At 41.9% G+C, this 19803-nt stretch overlaps 1 protein-coding gene across 1 annotated transcript in view; it reads right to left on the minus strand.

The window, feature by feature from the left end:
* The window catches only part of ATP6V0D1 (ATPase H+ transporting V0 subunit d1), a 101717-nt gene that overhangs the window by 44608 nt on the left and 37306 nt on the right, over nucleotides 1-19803 (minus strand). The window contains exon 2 of the mRNA XM_029608802.1: nucleotides 13257-13428. Within this exon, the coding sequence (XP_029464662.1) occupies nucleotides 13257-13428 (172 nt within the window). The remainder of the gene's footprint in view (nucleotides 1-13256; nucleotides 13429-19803) is intronic.

Consider the following 19803-nt stretch of genomic DNA (forward strand, 5'->3'; position numbering starts at 1 on the left):
ATTTAAGACTATAGTCAAATGTTAGGATTGGCCTTGGCCTGCATCTGCTGAAAAGACTTAGATTATGTTCACTCTCTGGCATGTGGTCTATTTTAATACTGCTGCTCAATGCGAGGGCAATGTTAAGAATACTGTGGGTATCTTCTCCTCAAACAGAAGTAATGCCTTCTACACAGTTGACTGCTAACTCCTTCTGGAAGTAAAGGACTGTTTGGCCATAGCCGCTAAAATGGTAAGGAGGGTAGCACAATGATCTTTATCATCAACTATGGCTTCTTTTACTTTCTCTCAAAGAGATCACCACCTGGCAAAGAGCATCTTTTCATGCACATCTTCAGAGTTGGAAGCACACAGCCAAGCCAGCCTTCTGGCCTGAATAGCTACCATGGAGATTCTGGAAGATATATCACAAGCACCTGAGGCTAGTGTTATAAAGATGTTTACAACATTTTTCAGCATCTGGAATTACATGAATAAAGTGGTCCTGGAAGTGCTTAGGCTATACTGAATCATGTGTAACTGATGAATGGCTATTTTGGAGTTAAGCATGGCTGCTTGGAAAACCGCTTAGTCAACATCTTGGAATCTTTACTGGGAGGGTGCTTTAACATGTTTTATAGCACTATGTTTTCCTCAAAGTCAACTCTACAACTACTGATTGGTGCAGGGGCTGGACCTTGTGATGTCCCAGAGATGGCTGGACTCTGTAGTTAAGAGCTAATTTCCATGATATAGGAAAGGGAGACAAAGATGTCTGCCACATTCGGTCTGAAGTACCTGAAGTAGCCTGTGCACTGAAACTGCTCCCACCTGGTAGGTGCTTGAATGTATTTGAGATGCTATGGAGGTAAGTTTTCTAGAGCAGCTGGTCCAGGAACCAATGAGAGAGGGAGCTATTTCACACCTAATTCCTTGGTGGAATGATGGATCACTTGGAAATAGTGAACATAATGCAATCAAATTTGATATAACTGGGAGGAGGATATTAAAGAAAACTACTGTTCTAGCATTTAACTTTCAAAAGAGAACCTATGATAAAATGAAAAAATAGGAAAGAATTTAGAGGGTGCAGCTACAAAGGTTAAGAGTTTACATAAGAAGTGGACTTTGTTTAAAAATACCATCTGGAACATGAATCTCAAGCTAGAGGATATCCTATTTACACTTAGACTAGCAGCTGATGAGTTAAGATCTCCGGCTTCAAGGTCAACCTTGAAAAATCAGAAATCTTAAATTTAACACTTTCTGGGGAAGAGGTCAATGATATTAAGTCAACCTTATTTAAACCTTATTGCCCATTTAAACCTTCCAGTTTAAATGGGCAAAAAAGGGGATAAAATACTTAGGAATTCACCTAAACTCAGAAGTCACTGATCTCTTCTCTCTTAATTATATCCCTTTATTGAAAAATATAGAATCAGATCTTACAAAATGGGAGAGACTGCACTTTTCATGGATGGGGCGGATCTCAGTAATTAAAATGAATATATTGCCACGCTTTCTGTACCTTTTTATAACACTCCCGATTCTTCTCTCCCCTGTGTTACTTCGCAGGTGGGAAAAGAGTATTTGACGTCATTTGGAGGAGGCACCTGCCTAGGATATCAAGCTTTTTGCTGCACCAACCTAGAAACGGGGGGGTCTAGACATACCCAATTTAACATGGTATTATGTCGCCTCTCAACTGAGAGCTATTATAGATATCCATAATCACTCATGCCCAGTTTGAACAATTATTAATGGGTAATATGCCACTCTTTGCATTGCCATGGCAACCTAAGTATACATGGCCTATCTTTAGTAATACACCTATGACTTTACAAACAATGCTTAGGATTTGGGAAAAGTGAAAAAACAAACTGGTAGGGGAGCAGGACTATTTTTACTCTTCTTACCTATACCAAAATTCTGCCTTCCCCATGGGTTATCAGAATAAAGCTTTTGCCAAGTGGAAAGACAGGGAAATAATATATTTCGAACATTTACTTTCGGGAGGATCCATAAAGTCCTATGACTCCCTCTCACAACAGTATGGAACTGGAGCTCTGGATTTGCTAGCCTATGCTCAGGTGTGTCATTTTTTTTTTAATGTCCCCAAAAATAAGCACCTGTTGTTAGGTAATTTATAATCTAGCTTTAGAATTGCCTATTGCACATGAAGACTGGAAGAAGGCCAATGTAACATCAATCTTTAAAAAGAGCCTAGAGGTCTTACAAATAACTTCTCTCATCCGTTGAAGATATTTCAAATAATCTAAATCCATTCTTTTGTGTTTTCTATTTCAGGAGTTGTAACTGGAGTCCAAGAGAGGCACTGAATGATGTTCCAAGATGTTAAGAACATAAGAAATTGCCATGCTGGGTCAGACCAAGGGTCCATCAAGCTAGCATCCTGTTTCCAACAGAGGCCAAAAACCAGGCCACAAGAACCTGGCAATTACCCAAACACTAAGAAGAACCCATGCTACTGATGCAATTAATAGCAGTGGCTATTCCCTAAGTATAATTGATTAATAGCCATTAATGGACTTCTCCAAACCTTTTTTGAACCCAGCTACACTAACTGCACTAACTACCTTCTCTGGCAACAAATTCCAGAGCTTTATTGTGCGTTGAGTGAAAAAGAATTTTCTCCGATTAGTCTTAAATGTGTTACTTGCTAACTTCGTGGAATGCCCCCTAGTCCTTCTATTATTCGAAAGTGTAAATAACCGAGTCACATCTACTCGTTCAAGACCTCTCATGATCTTAAAGACCTCTATCATATCCCCCCTCAGCCGTCTCTTCTCCAAGCTGAACAGCCCTAACCTCTTCAGCCTTTCCTCATAGGGGAGCTGTTCCATCCCCTTTATCATTTTGGTTGCCCTTCTCTGTACCTTCTCCATCGCAACTATATCTTTTTTGAGATGCGGCGACCAGAATTGTACACAGTATTCAAGGTGCGGTCTCACCATGGAGCGATACAGAGGCATTATGACATTTTCCGTTCTATTAACCATTCCCTTCCTAATAATTCCTAACATTCTATTTGCTTTTTTGACTGCTGCAGCACACTGAGCCAACGATTTTAAAGTATTATCCACTATGATGCCTAGATCTTTTTCCTGGGTGGTAGCTCCTAACATGGAACCTAACATCGTGTAACTACAGCAAGGGTTATGTTTCCCTATGTGCATCACCTTGCACTTGTCCACATTAAATTTCATCTGCCATTTGGATGCCCAATCTTCCAGTCTTGCAAGGTCCTCCTGTAATGTATCACAGTCTGCCTGTGATTTAACTACTCTGAATAATTTTGTATCATCCGCAAATTTGATAACCTCACTCGTCTTATTCCTTTCCAGATCATTTATATATATATTGAAAAGCACCGGTCCCAATACAGATCCCTGAGGTACTCCACTGTTTACCCTTTTTGCACTGAGAATATTGACCATTTAATCCTACTCTCTGTTTCCTGTCTTTTAACCAGTTTGTAATCCACGAAAGGACATCGCCTCCTATCCCATGACTTTTTAGTTTTCGTAGAAGCCTCTCATGAGGGACTTTGTCAAACGCCTTCTGAAAATCCAAATACACTACATCTACCGGTTCACCTTTATCCACAAGTTTATTAACCCCTTCAAAAAAATGAAGCAGATTTGTTAGGCAAGACTTCCCTTGGATATGCGCATTAAGTTTTCTGATTTCTTTTTAGTTAATGAATTGCGTTTCTACAGCTGAGTGCATCTGTGGTTTAATGTAGTTCCTTTACATCCTTATTGACCAGTGTCCCTTTCAGAGACGCCCTGTTCTTGCACGTCCTGAACTTCTGCATCCATGAGGAGCCGCATCGAGAAACGCTTAAGTCCAGGGCGTCTCTTAAAGGCGCCAGATTTGGGTCGCCCGTCACAGATTGTTGGGATGCCCAAATCTGGCACCTTTAAGAAACGTCCTGAACTACAACGTCCATGAGGAGCTGCGTTGACGGAAACTTAAATCCGGGAAGTCTTAAAGGCGCCGGATTTGGTCCGCTGGTCTCAAGTTATTCGGATGCCCAAATCTGGCATCTTTAAGAGACACCTTGGACTTTGATGTCCTTTATCTTCCTCACGCGCGGTTCCTTGTGTGCATGTGTTATGACACTAATCTCCCACGGCCATGCCCAGACATCCATTTTGTGTGGAACAGTTGACAGCATGCCTCAAAGCCAGCTGCTGAACTTCAGCGAGAGCGATGTGTGCCTACTAGCACAAATGAATGTCGATGATGGGAGGCGCCTCTTCTTTCACCCTGGGCACCGGCAGAACCAGAAAAGGGTAGATGCTGCCTGGTTGGCGCTCAGGGCAAGATTCAATGCCCAAGCCTCTTTCCCTGTGCTTAAAAGCAAGAAAGTACCACTTTGTGATAGAAGATGCAATAAGAGCCAAAAAAGATGCCTGGTGCATTCTGTTGTCCAAGCATGGATACCTCTGCTGCTAGACTCTGGCAACGCATTGTACCGGGGTTTACTAGGAACAGCACTGAAGTCCTTACAGTGCCATCAGAATTCTACGGCTGGACTGATTACCGCAGTTAGTAGATGGGATCACATCTCTCTCGTATTGTTTAATTTTCACAGGTTACCAGTTGAGTGGAGGGTCAATTACAAGGCTGTCATCTTAGTTCACAAACTATTGTCTTTGGATTCTTTTGCATGGGTAAACAACATGCTTCATGTTTACAGTCCTACAAGATTGCTCCATTCATCTCAATGAGGTTTGTTAGATGTTCCTTCTGCATGCCAAATACGCCTGGCAGAGAGTCAAGAGAGAATATTTCTATTGCTGCTCTAGTGTTTTGGAACTCTTTGCCACAAGGACTCTGGATCACACTGTATATTAAAATATTTAAGTCACTGTTAAAAACACTCTTGTTTAGATAGGCCATAGTTCATTTCAGCAGGTTCCTAGTGCATTTTTACTGGGTTTTGATCTATTTGTAATGTACAGAGTTTTTGTCTGTTTGCTATAATTTTATTACTATGTATTTTTTCTGTGAGCCACTTTTGCCTTGTTTATAATGTGGCATATAAATGAACAACTGTGGTAAGAATTCATAGGCACAATCTCTTGCAGTGCCAACAATTGTATAAAGTTGTGGACACTGCTGGTGCTGGAAGACACAATTTTACTAATGCATAGAACATATAAAGTGATACATATAACATCGGTACAGAGAGCCATAGTTTTATACAGAAGCAAAGAAGCAAGTCTACCCTTGTAAACGAGCTGACTGAATATTCTCCGCATGTTCTTACAGATCCATGGCTGCCTTCCAGGAAAGGTCAGTGAAAAGTGAATAGTTTACAGTCACAAAGTATGCTTCTGACAGCATTCGGTATAGTTTCAGAACTACACCATCAGGAATCATTTAGGAAATATTTTTTGCTCCCTGATGTGGACCTAACATATTCAATCTTACACAAGTTTTATTACTAGTGTAGTAATAATCTGTTTTAATGGCATTCAAACAGAATCCCATTGATCTTTGCAGTCATAGTATTTCAGTACTAGCACGCAAAAGAAGGAGCTAGAGAAAGAGATCTTGCTTCCATATACTGTATTTACTATGTCACTATTACTATGTATGTCTGTAGTGCTATTAGTCAAATGTTAACCCTTTTATGTTTTTTATACATTTCGCTGCTATAAATTTTTAATGTTTACACTTTACCATACCGTGGTTTCCTTATTCAGTACAGAAATGTGCACATGGTTATGTCAATGTTCACTCTGTGAAGCTCTATGTAGTAAGTACATCATTAAACATTAGAGATGGTTTTTCCCTATAGAAAACTAAGCCAGAAAGAGAGCCAGCTGGTGACCACAGAACCAAAAGCAAGGCAGTTTTGAAAATATGTGCGAGGTCAACCAATGGTAGAGCAACTTTAAAAATGCTCAATGACATTACAATGTGCTCCGACCGCGCTGAGATTTTGGTTGTGTTGATCTTTTTCCTTACAGGAAATTTAAAAAAAAGAGAGGATTTTAAGTGTTAGAGGGCATCGAGAGCACATGAAAATCATGAGCCAGAAGTCAAGAGGCACCATCATCTGTACCACAAATCTGAATGAAATTGGCAAGACTTGGCAGTCCCAATGCATGAACAGTTCAAAAGTTATTAGTAGGGTTGGAGGGAATAAAAGGACAGACGATTTTATAAGACTAGTTTCCCTATAGGAAACTAGATTTAAAAAGCATGAGAAATATCTACAGTATGTTATGTTTATGTATTTAACTTAAAAAAATTAATTATCTTCTAATTCATTTACAAACAACATTAGAACAGCTACTATAAAAAGCTTATACTCCTACTTTTAGTATGTCTATGGGAGAGTACTTAGGGGCCGAAGCAAAAAAAAAAAAATGCATTGAAAGCAGGCGCTGAGTGTTCAGCGCCCACTTTCCTAACGCATCCCCAGGCACCTCTCCTGGGGGCGCCATGCAATATTTTTATTATGGGTCGCGCTGTCAAGAAGGGTTGATTGCGTGCCCTTAGTGCCTCGACAGCTGAAATGGACGCTGAGTTAATCAGCGTCTGTTTTCCTAATCTGTGCACAGCCACAGGTTTGGAAAATGGATACTGGTTAACTGAGCATCCGTTTCCTGGACCTGACCGCCAGCACTTTTTTTAAAAAAAACTTTTAATCTTTCGTTCCTCTGACTTAATATCGCCATGATGTTAAGTCAGAGGATGTACAGAAAAGCAGTATTTTCTGCTTTTCTGTACAACTTTTTGGGGTGCTCAGAAATGTGTACTGAATGCACTTTTTTTTTTTTTTTTTTTTACTGCTTGTGGAGAGAATAGCTAATAGACTCATCGACATGCATTTATATGTGATGAGTGCTATTAGCTTCCCGGTGCGTTGGACGCGCGTTGTGGAGGCGCTAATCCCCATATGGCATATGGGGCTGTGCACACGCCTACACAACCTGCGTCCAACTGCGGGTTAAACAGTGTGCTCAGCTGAGCCCACTGTATTACATTGGCCCCTTAGTGTGTATAAAAGCTTGCATTCTTGCTGACTGTGTGCAACTTCGTATTGTCTCCCATGGAGTGGTGCTTAAGTGTGTCAACTTCCTGTGCTGTGAGGGACCAGTCTCATGAGAGAGAGCGAGAACCAGTGACCTAGAGAGAAAGGACTAAGAATGGGGGGCAGTTGTCAGGAAGAACTGTGGACAGAGAGAGAAAGTACCCTGTAGGGGGGAACGTGAGAGAGAAGGAATGAGTGGAGGAGTAGCCTAGAGGTTAAAGCAGTGGACTATAAACCAGGGAAGCCAGGGTTCAAATCCCACTTCCACTCCTGGCCAAATTTCCATTGCCTCAGAGACGACTTTGCTTGGTCATTTTATTTTGCATTAGGGCCCGAACGTGCATTAAAGTAGCCTAGTGGTTAAAGCAGTGGGCTACAAACCAGGAGACCAGAGTTCAAATCCCACTGCGTCTCCTTGTGATATTGGGTAAGCCACTTTACCTCTCCATTGCCTCAGGTGCAAACTTAGGGGCCGAGCGCACTATATAACCTGCAGTCGGACGCGGGTTAAATAGGCACAAATCCACCCCCTAATGAAATAGGGGGATTAACACCTATTTAACGCGTGTCCGACGCAGAGTGAATGAGATGGCGCTCATCACATGCATGTGAATGAGGCTATTACTCATGCACTCCAAATGCAAAAAAAAAGTCTCAGACGCACATTTATCGCTCAGCTGGCGCTCTCAACCTTTTTCCCATCGTGACACACCTGACAGACCACACTCACATGTGTGACACACTGCTCATTACAATTCACAGCAGAAATAAAAAAATATAGGTCCAGTATTTTTATTAAGAATGACACAAGGGAAAGATAAGTACTCTGAACAGAAATTGCATAAATAGTAAACATCCCATACCAAAACAGCACCAATTTCCAGTAACCACCTTTGAAGGCAAAACTGAAAATATTACACCAGGCCTTAAAACTCCAGTACTCCTCCGATTAGGAAAACAGAACAAGCCAGGCTGCTATAGAGCCCTACACAGAAACTACACGCCAGCAGAATACCTCACCTCAGTCACATGTGCAGACCCTCACCTAACAAAGCATAAATAGAAACATCAGACCAAAACTGAACTGGAAACCGCAACAAGCCAGAGAGACTGTATGCAGTGCAACAAAGGAAAAAGAGAAACATCACCAGTCCTCATAAAACAAATCAAGAAATATAAAATCAAAAGCAGTAAAACCATACTAACAAAAAGAGCAGATTTCAAAACAGCTGATGAATGGAATATCCAATAATTAAAAACTCATAAAACATTTCTAGATACCTATAAAATATTTCAAAATAGAAGGAACAAAAACCCAATAATGAAAAATAATAAGGATAAAAAAATGCTTTGCTCTGCATACCTGGGAATGTTTGATATCCAGGTGCCCTGAGATTGTTTTGAATTAGCAGGAGGGGGAATGGTTTGCTTGCAACTTTCTCCTCTGTCACACAAAGCTCTCTCACTGGCTCTCAATCACACACATACACGTTTTTTTTCTCTCACTTATATAGGCTCTCAATCACGCACATTTACGCATGCTTTTTCTCTCACTTATATAGGCTCTCAATCACGCACATATACGCATGCTTTTTCTCTCTCACTTATATAGGCTCTCAATCACACATTTATACACATGCTGTCTGTCTTTTCACACTTACATACACACAGGCTTTCAATCACACACTTATACATGCCGTCACTTTCTCTCACACACAGGCTCTTAATCATACATACAAATGATCTCTCACACATACATGTTCTCAATCACTCACTTACATACATGCTGTCACACACACATGATCTGAAACCCATATGCTTTCTTATTCATTCTCTTTCTCCCCCAAACTGAACTAGCAGCAGCAGCAGCCTCCTCCACTTCCACCTTAGCAGCAGCTTCCTCCACTTCCAGCCCTCACGGCCTCGAGAAAGGAGCCCCATCGGCTGTGAGGGCTGACGTTGCTCCTCTTTTGCTTCGTGCTGCTCTTCTTCAAGTCGATGCTGCACACACTAGCACGGTTCTCTTCTACCCGCGCGAGCGACCGCTACACATCACTTCCTCTTCCGGGCCGTGGAGATGAGGGGAAAAGAAGAGACCACGCTGGTGCCATTGACTCCAACTCTTTTGCAGCGTGCCACCCAGGCTATCGGCATTTTCAGCCCGGGCGGTGGATGAATTCTTATTTCGCTGGGGCAGGGGGAGCAGCTGGGTCAGCAGGGGACGGGAAGTGTAGCGATACACCGGTTGAGAACCGCTGGGTTAGAGAAAAGCAAAATTAAGCATAGCATATCACATCTTAAGTTATCATACAGCATGACCAAGTTTCATGTGTTTTTAAAATCTTTTGTCTATTGGTTATTTTTTCCAAAACTTTTAACCATGAAGAAAAGTTTCCCACTCTGTGAGTAGGAACACTGATGTTAAATATTTCCGTCAATCTAATTATACAACTAACTCCAGCTCCCTATCTGCGTTATATAATTGCAATGAATGCTTCCATCCTTATTTGTATGAGAACATTTTTACCTTCTCATATTCATTTACTAACCGCATTCTCCAAACCCTGACCACCATTGCAAATTCTCTCAATTGCATTTTATCCAGTTTGTTTTTTTTTTGTTTTGTTTTCAATTATTGTAATCCATCTTGAGTCTATTCTTGGTAACAGGCAGAAATATCAGATGTCTACAAATATATTCCTGTGTAAATTTTTTAGATTAAGTATTACTTATTCCCTCTGCATTTATCCTCCTCTCAGTAGTTTCTAATCTTTTTCAGACAGAATCCACATCTTAAGGACATTATTTATCCCAGGTTTTGAAGGGTAGAAAGAAGGGACAAGTTTCATCCAAATAATACTGAAAGAGAGCACAGAAACTAGTAAGCAAAGAGGACAGAAAGTTAACACTGGGATTTGATTATGAAAAAAAAAAAAAAGGCCCAAAACTGAATCCAACAAACCAGAAGCCAAAACAGCATAAATCTAATTTTTCAAGTGCTAAAGTGTTGTTCCCTATTGCCCTTAAGAAACAATGTAAATACATCCCAAGGACATTACATTGGAATCTTGTACAGCAGGACACAGACTACACTGCATAAGCATTTGATATTCACAGCACACAGGTTCCTCTTGCTATGATAAACTCTTGTAAACTAACAGCATGAGGTTTTGTCAGGATATGGTCAGCCAAACTGTGGGGAACTGAATGTACTTTACATACACCACAGGAGAGGAAGGCTTTGAAAGTGATCTGTTCCATTAAGGATTACTAGTTTTCAAGTGAATTCATAGTTACATAATAGCCACAGTTGGGGTAGGGTGGAGGAAGATAAACAGTACAGTGCCCCATGGATCTGTACTGGGCTCAGTGGGTTTTTGTGTTTAACGTATTCATTAACAATCTGGAAAAAAAAAAAAAGAGCGATGAGTGATCAAATTTGCAGATGACAAATTTTCCAGAGTAGTTAAAACACCAGCATACCGAGGAACTGGGAATCTAAATGGCAAATTAAATTAAACATGGAGAGGTGCAAAGTGATAGTTAAGAAAAATAATCCTAACTATAGGTACACAGAGCTGGGTTCCATATTAGGAATCACCACCCAGGTAAAAGATCTTTGTGTCACTGTGAATATGTTGGTAGTGATTGATCCTTAGGAATGTAGATAGCTGGGTGACTGGTGGGCATGAGGATCGCTTGACCACTCCTTAAGTCTAAGAACTTCATATCATGACTCCCTAGTCCAACAGCTTCCATGCCATTGGAAAAGGTTTGATTTCCATGCAGTATTAATCCCTTTCACAAGTATTTAAAGTTTATATTGTGTAGCCCTGTCTCTCTTCTCCTCTACGGTATACATATTTAGTTCCTCAAGTCTCATCTTATGTCTTTTGGTACAGGACTCCCACACATGATTGATTTATTTTATTTATACCAAACGTATATTCCGCATCTTCAAGTATGTGTTCAAAGCAGATTACAGTTCAAAACATTCACGATTAAGCACACAACGATTCTGGTTGTCTCTCTGTGGACTGCTTCTATCCTCTCATATCCTTTTTGAGAACTGAACACAGGACTCCAGGCAAGGCCTCACCAAGGACCTGCACAGTATCATCTTCATCTCCTTTTTCTCTTGCTCCCCCATCCCCTCCCCCACCTACCACCCCAATACCACTTCCAGCTCCTTTGGCTTTCTGCACTTCTTGGCACTGCCTCTTCTCCTAGCTACAACTTGAGCCCCAGAGGATAGTAATTTATGGGCAGCATGCAGGGCACGGACAGCTAGGAATTCGCTCTGTGCCAGTACGCACACAGCACCTCCTCCTTCCTCGAGTCCTTCCAGCCTCTGTCTTATCCCCAGGCTGAGTGAGACAGGGACAGCATTCACTGAGCACTGGACGTGACTCACTCTGAGCAGCAACGGAGGAGCTCTGGCAGTCACATGCACATGCAGCAGCCAAGGTAACTAACAAAGCCGGCCGTTAGCATCACATCTACTTCTTCCTTCTCCTGTACTTGTATTAGAAAGAGCTGTCCATTGCTGATGAGTCTGAGTGCCTTTGCCCCCTCTCACCCTTTGTTTTAAAATTTGGAAGACAGACAGGTGGGGCTTTCAAGTACTTCCCTTAGCTCTTTTTGGGCCACAGAGGTCCTCTCCATTGTTGCACTGCCTGGTGCCTTGGGCTTGAAAAGGTTGGGAAACACTGCATTACGAATACAATTGCTTCTCATTTTTCTCTCTCATATGTGTGTGGAGTCATTTTGTGTATGAGCACATCCTTCAAACTTAAATAAGCAGTCTCGTGTACAGTCCAATGCATTCAAAATCAGAACCAGGAGATGGGTGAATACTTCATGATGCCTATGTTCCTGCTTTTGTACAGAAGTGTACATATTGTTTTGACCACTAACCAATGACAGGGCAACTTTAAAAAACGTTTGATATCAACCAACGGTAGGGGCAATTTTAAAAATTGCTGTCTGACATCACAATGTGCTCGGACCTCCCTGAGATAGCAACTGAACTCAACTGACCTTTCCCAAAAGAAAACAAAGATAAGCAATCGAACAGCAATTCTATATATTGGGGACATCAGGAGCACATTAAAAGGGTGTGCCAAGGGTGACTGGGTACTTTACTATCTGCTGCAGAAATTCTAGTTACATTGGCTGAATAATTCAAAAGTTATTAGTGGGTGACACACTTACAGGAGGGGGAGACAGACATGATACATTCGATATCAGCACTATCTCTGGAAGAAATTAAGCTAAATATAAATAAACAAAGGGCTCAATATGTTATGCTGAAGTATGGCAGACTAACAAGTCTTCTGTCCGCCAAGGCTGGGTGGGCTCTGGTGCACCATACACAGTCCCAGAGAGAAGGTAACGTAGCTGCCACTACTGTGGGTAATCCTTGCTGAGCAGACAAAACAGAGAAAGATCATGGAGAAGACATCCCTTTAGTTCTTGGAGCTGCCAAGTGTTCTCAGGTATGCCCATCTGAACTAGGGACGATTAAAGAGGGGAAAAGGGAGAAAAGCTAAAATCAAAAATGCTGCTGCAGTAGCAATAATGCTGTCCACGAATAAAAATAAAATAGAAACATTTTTCCACAGCACAACATGAGCATCAGTTTTCACTGTAAAGGTAATTGCTTGAGAGCTTTCAACTAACGTGCTACATGAGACAAAAATATAAAGAAAGCCAGCAAAGGAAATCAGTGAAGAATGATGAACAAAGAGAAAAAAATATGCTACACGAGAGAGACTAGTAATGGACACTTACCCTTGAAAAAACTAAGCAGGAAGGAAAATGTTTTGAAAGCAAGAAGATTAGGAGCAGAGAACAAGAGAAAGTGGATTCAGGAAAAGAGGGCTATTCGTGAAAAGGAAAAAAAAAATCTTTGATGTCATTTTAATTCAATGAAATTTTACCATTCTGTCCATAAATCTCATGAACAAATGGCAAGACGATACCAATTGGATTGGCATTGATTTAACTGGAGCCCAGCACTGACAAATGACGTTTGCATAACTAATATGTAAAGTGTTGATTTGGAATGCATGAACATGCAGTCGTCACATGGCATGGGAGCCATGCACTCTGCTTTCTTTATATTATAGATATCTTTCATTGCTTTGTCTGCTCAGCAAGGGTCACGCATCGTAAAAAGAACAGGATTGTTATTACTTACGTGATGAAGTCCAGAAAGCTTGCTAATGGTTCATAGGACTGATTTCTCATGTGCCGAAACTCCACCACCATCTTTTCCTTCAGTTTATCATCAATGACAGAGACCGCAAGTGGAGAGGCTTCATTTGCCAAGAAGCTACCATAGTCTGTGCTCTGCAGGTGCAACTTTAAATCTGCAAAATACATGAGTTTTGTTATGTGCAGCAAATCTGTAGTACCTCAAAATGCTAAGTTAACTCATATAGCTTGTACATCAGGACTGGAATGACTGCATCTGTGGACATCACAATGCCATGCTAACACATTACTGCTGGAAGCTTTCAGTGCAGTGATAATTCCATGCGAGAGGGGAATGAATGGGCATTCCTGCCAGTATGTCTAGCTAAAGACTGTCACAGGGGATAAAGGAAGATATTCCAGATGCTCTAAGCTGGGAGGAAGCAAACTCACAGAGCTCTTGCAGCTGCAACTTATGAAAATCCTTGTTTTATGGTGAACATATAACCACAATCTCGATATCCTGAGAAGCTGCAAAAAGATCCCTACCGGAGCTGGGGGCTGATCAACCAGCAATGCTCAGAAGCAGGGGAAAGAAAGGAGTTGATGGAGAAGAGGAGGCTCCATGAAAGGAACAGGCAAGACCAGACCTAATCACTGAACTTCAGGGAAGCTCCAGAGAAGGTCTATTGTACTCAAACAGTGCCGACTGTTGCTCTCCCAAAATAGCGAAAGCAGCAGCAATACTACTAGACCCCACAACAAAACCAGATGATGACACTAAGCTCCCTTCTGCAGCTGCTCAAAAGAGTCCATCCATCGAAGTACCGGTCCCTGCCATGCCAAATCAAGCTCTCCACTTACATCTAGCAAAATGTTCTTTGTTTTTGCTGGCTCAATCATTAATGAAAACCAAGGCTTTCACTAGGCTCCCCAGTAGATAGTGGACTATCAAAACATCCTGGGCCACCACCATCTTGTATTCCCCTCCCTGGCATAAAAGTATATTTACAAAATTGATAAAGAATGCACTCCAAAGGCACATTTCCAGATAGGATTAACAAATCCGTAAGTAAATTTTGTTCATGGAAAGATACTGATCTTTTTCTTAATTCTTAATGTAGCAAGTTACTTAATATAATATCCCCTTAGTGCAAAGCAATGGCTGTTTTTATCTTTAAAATTATATTTTTGTAAGTATCAAAAGAAAAATAAAACCGATACAATAAAAAATACCTGAAGCAATGCAAGCATCCTTCTGGAAACAGGAAGAAAACAGTGGAAGACAGGATTTAAAAACTGGTGGGATTGTGTGTTTAAATAAAGAATGGGAATATCTGTGAATTTACCCCTCGTTTTGCCCTGCATAATGGGAAGAAAGACCTAGTTCCTATGGGTTAATGATAGAGAGCATTCAAACGATGAAGGATCTTTTTTTTTTTCCCCAAAGCTGGTGTAGTTATAGAAGCAGTTTCCTACGGACACGAGGGAAGAAACCTTTTTTTTTCAATAAAGCAACAGTGCCTCCTTCTTGCTGCAAAGGAACTAAATGGTAGGAGGCACATAGTTTCTGGAACCTTACTTTGTTTTTCATGGCCAAGGCAACCAGTAGGTACTGCTCCAAAAGATCCTTGTAGGTAGGGCCAGCTTTGTCAAATAATTAAAGGGAGTGCACCAAAGTTGTATTCCCCTTTAACTGTTTCCCAAACCCCCAACCTATCACAGTTTCAAAAATGATTTTATTTCCATCAAGCTTTGTTCTCACAAATAGTTTTGCACGGATGCCCAGTACAAAATGTTCAAGCTGAGCAGTTTTCTGATCCCTGGGCAAGTGACATCTCTGAGGATTACAAGGCTTTTCCTTTAGTTCAACCAGATGTGAAAAGATTGTGTGTGCTCCAAAACCCTTGGAAATGAATGCTGAAACGTCTGGCTCTCATATTGAATAGAATTCAATTTTTAGCGGTTTATGCTATGAAACGTGCTTATGTTTTCAGGTTGTCCTTGTCAAAGGCAAGGGACTGGCTGGCAGACAAACTAGAATAAGTAAGCGAGCTGGCAGGGTTCTACCAGCCAAAGAAAAGGAAGCAGAAGTGGGACCGGAGAAGGCACAATATCTTTCACCCAGTGGGGCTGGAGCCATGAAGCCTGCAGGAATTCCGAGGCAAGCAGAGTGGGAGAAAGAACATGGCGGCATGGAGTGGGGGAGAGCACAGGGAAGCAGAGAGGATGCAAGATAACAGTGCAAGAGTGCGGTGGTTATAATGGAGAGCAGGGCTGCTCAATCCGGTCCCTAAGGCCCCCCCCCCCCCCAAGCCAGTCGGGTTTTCAGGATATCCCTAATGAAAATGCATGAGAAATATTTGCATACCCAGGAGGTAGTGCATGCAAATCTCATGCATATTCATTTGGGAGATCCTGAAAACCCGACTCGCTGGAGGGGCCCGTAGGACTGGTTTGAGCAACCCTGGCGTGCGTAGGGAGCACGTGTGTGTTTGGGAGGGGGTGGGGGGAGGACATAAAATGCAGCATAAACTGACAAGATTTATACCCTTGAGCTATTCGTGTCTTTGCATGAAAAGAAAGGATTACCACGTGGAATTTTTAAAGAACGATTTGACTGGCTGACAGCCTAGTTATTTAAACACACCACTGAAACATTAAAATTACTATGTCTTAAACCTCACCACTCCCATTTTGAAAAAGAATCCTGTCAAAACAGACCTACTATGGCACAAAACACATTTTTGGTAATTATATAATAAAAGCCAAGGGCAAGATGTATATAAATCTCACTTATTATAATTGAGAATTATTCTTTAATGATATACTCAGAAAACATTCAAACACCACAAAAAAAGCCTCCTCACAATGTCACTTACTCCGCTGGAAACTACACTACTGAATCTAAAGGCACCTTCATAATTGTGGGCAACACTCAAAAAAAACACATGGCATATTCATATGTTTGCTTGCAGCTCTATGTATAAATCAACAGTTTCTATCAGCAATACATTTTTTCTTGAAATTGTACATTGCAAATACGTGTAGATAGTTATCAACGTTTTATCTTGAAAGTTGAGCCAAACATACAACAATCCCCGACACAGGATTTTCATTGATATTACTTATACTCTAAGAACATAAGAACATAAGAAAATGCCATACTGGGTCAGACCAAGGGTCCATCAAGCCCAGCATCCTGTTTCCAAAAGTGGCCAATCCAGGCCATAAGAACCTGGCAAGTACCCAAAAACTAAGTCTATTCCATGTAACCACTGCTAATGGCAGTGGCTATTCTCTAAGTGAACTTAATAGCAGGTAATGGACTTCTCCTCCAAGAACTTATCCAATCCTTTTTTAAACACAGCTATACTAACTGCACTAACCACATTCGCTGGCAACAAATTCCAGAGTTTAATTGTGCGTTGAGTAAAAAAGAACTTTTACTCTGAAACATTACATTCAAAAACCTAACCTTGGCCTGGGTTTAATATTAGTCTTGTGGCCCGGGCTCAATATTCAGTCTTGCCTTGTCCGCATTTTACTCACACTTATCTTTGGACCCTGGTTTAACAAAAGTCTTATTCAGTTCCTCATGTACACTCACCCATTGTAATTGTGCATACTTTAACCCAATTTATGCAACCTTACCAGCACATGATACCCTCATCTTTCAAGTGTATAAACTCTCCCATTAAGTTCCCAGTCCCCTGGACTGTATCTTATCATAGACTGTTCAGTTTTAAGTCCCTTGTACCAGTTCTTGTATTCACTGGTTTTTACATGCTAGCTGTATCAGTTCTTATATTCACTCATTTCATGTACCGCCTTCGAGCGAAATTGTAGTTTATTGTAAACCGGGGTGATCTGTATCGCATACAGAAACTTCGGTATATAAAACTTAAAAAATAAGTAAATAAAATAAATATTAATATAAAAATGTTTATACAGCCACTATTTGCAAAAAAAAAGATGCAACACACAAACACAAAAAGATAGTGTTAAGGGCCTAAAACAATACCTAACACACACAACACATACATTTCCCCACATACACATGCAATCCCAATAAAAATAGTTTTTACCATTCTACTCCACACCAACCAAACATCCTGTGCCATATAAGCAAGTCTGCTTACCGTAAACGGTGTTTCCGTAGATAGCAAGATGAATTAGCCATGCTGTCTGGGAGCGTGTACCCGACCGGGAGTAGGCTGAGTTTTCCTCAGTGAGTCACAGAGCTTTGACTCTCTGCAGCTGCGTGTTCGTCTTCCCGTGCAAACCTCCGTTTTCCCTCAGTCTCTTTGAAGCCAAGCAAGAATTAACAATTGAACTGTCCTTTGTGTCACTGTCTAGGGAGGTGGACGGGATCGCATGGCTAATTCATCCTATCTACGGAAACACCGTTTACGCTAAGCAAACTTGCTTTTTCCCCCCATCGATAGCAGGGCTGAATTAGCCAAGCTGTTTGGGAGTCCCAAGTTTCCGGGTTATGTCCATTTTAGAAGGTCAGGACACCAACCCTTAGGAAGAGTAAACAGTCTCATCGGTTTTGAAGGGTTGACAAGACTGCTGAGCCTAGTGTCGCATCAGAGGCCGCTTGTTATTGAAGACAACAGTGTGATGTGAAGGTATGAATAGAGAACCAAGTAGCTGCTTTGCAGATGTCCAGTAATGGAACCTTTCTCAAGTGGGAAACTGATGCTGCTGTGGCACATATCTTGTGCACCTGAGGCTTCTTGTCGAATTTGATTGAACGCTTTTCAAATCAGAACTGAATGCATTGCAATAACCAACTGGCAATGGTTCTCTTAGAGACTGGTTTGACCAGGGTCATTTGGGTTAAAGGAAAGGAAGAGCTGATAAGGTCTGGAAGGAGATTGAGTTCTTTGTTTATAGTAAGCTAGAGCTCGTTTACAGTCTAGCGAGTACAGGAGTCAGTCTCGCTCATTATGGTGAGGCTTCAGCATGAAGATTGGTAGAGTGATGGTCTGATTAAGATGAAAAGCAGATACCACCTTGGGAAGGAAGGTGGGATGATGTCAAAGGGTAACCCTGTTGTGGTAAAATTCCAAGTAAGGAGGGTAGTGAGCCAAGGCTTGCAATTCACTCACTCTCCTAGCTGATATGATGACCACCAGGAATACAGTTTTCCAGGTAAGGTATTTTACGTGGCACATGTCTAAAGGCTCGAAGGGAGACATCATGAGCTGTTCTAGGATACTGTTCAGATCCCAGGGTACAGGTGGCTTCATTACTGGCAGTCAGAGGTGAAGCATGTCCCGCATGAATCTGGAGACCAAAAGGATGATTGGAAAGGGGAAGGCCATTGTGAGGGTGATGAAAAGCCGCAATAGCACTAATATGCACTTGAACTGATATGGTAGCCAGACCAGCTTGGTAAAGAGTATGGAGGTACACCAGGAGATGTATGGCGGTAGAGAAGAACGGATCTAGCTTTCGTGGTCTGCACCATGCAGCGTAGCGATGCCATTTCCCTGCATAGTTGCATCTGGCTGAATGTATCCTGGATTCTATAAGAATATCTTCCACCTGGGAAGGTAGGCCGAGGTGGTTTAATATTTGCCTTTCAAATCTCCACGCTGTCAGATGGAGGGATTGATGCATTGGATGGAGGAGGGAGCCTCCTTTCTTGTGTTAGTAGCTGTTGTTGGGCCCCCAGTGGGATCGGTAGGCCTATGGAAAGTCGAATGAGATACGCATACCATGCTTGCTGTGGCCAAGCTGGAGCTATGAGAATCATGTCTGCTACATCTTGAAAACATTTTTGAATTGTCCTTGATATTAGCGGTATGGGAGTGTAGGCATACAGCAGGCCCTCTGTCCAAGGAATGAGGAAGGCGTCCGGGGCGTACCGAATGTTGCTGGGGTAAATGGAGCAAAAGACTTGTGCTTACCAGCTGTCTTCCGTGGCAAAGAGGTCGATTGCTGGGAAGCCCCACTGTTGGAATACGGTGAGGACTACCTCTCGATTTAAAGTCCATTCGTGCAGGAGAAAAACCCTGCTCAGGTGATCCGCCGTGACATTGTCCAGACCCGGTAGGTGGCCTGGAGTGATACCTTGGGGATGCATTCACCCAATGGAGAATCTGAAGTGCTTCTCGACAAAGTGTCCATGAACCGGACCCTCCTCCTTTGTTTATGTGTACACCATGAGGCATTTTCCCTGGATTTGAGAGGAGGTGGTTTGTAGCGCTTTCCAAATTGCGCATAATTCTAGGATGTTGATCTGGTATTTGGATTCCTGGGGAGAACACTACCCCTGAGTTTCGAGATCGGCGAGATGGGCTCCCCAACCTTTTCTGGAAGCATCTGTCATGAGTGTCAGCTGATGAGGAGGCACTCGGAAGGGTGCTCCTGAGGATAGGTTGGTGGGAGAGAGCCACCATTGAATGTCCGTGATCATTGGTCTGGTTAGGTGTATCTTAGTTGTTAGCGGTTGTAGGAACTGAGACCATTGATATATTAGGCCCCATTGTAAGCGGCGCATGTGTAGTCTCGTGTGGGGGGAACCACATGAATAGCTG

The sequence above is a fragment of the Rhinatrema bivittatum genome, chromosome 7 (assembly GCF_901001135.1).
Source record: "Rhinatrema bivittatum chromosome 7, aRhiBiv1.1, whole genome shotgun sequence".
Taxonomy (NCBI): domain Eukaryota; kingdom Metazoa; phylum Chordata; class Amphibia; order Gymnophiona; family Rhinatrematidae; genus Rhinatrema; species Rhinatrema bivittatum.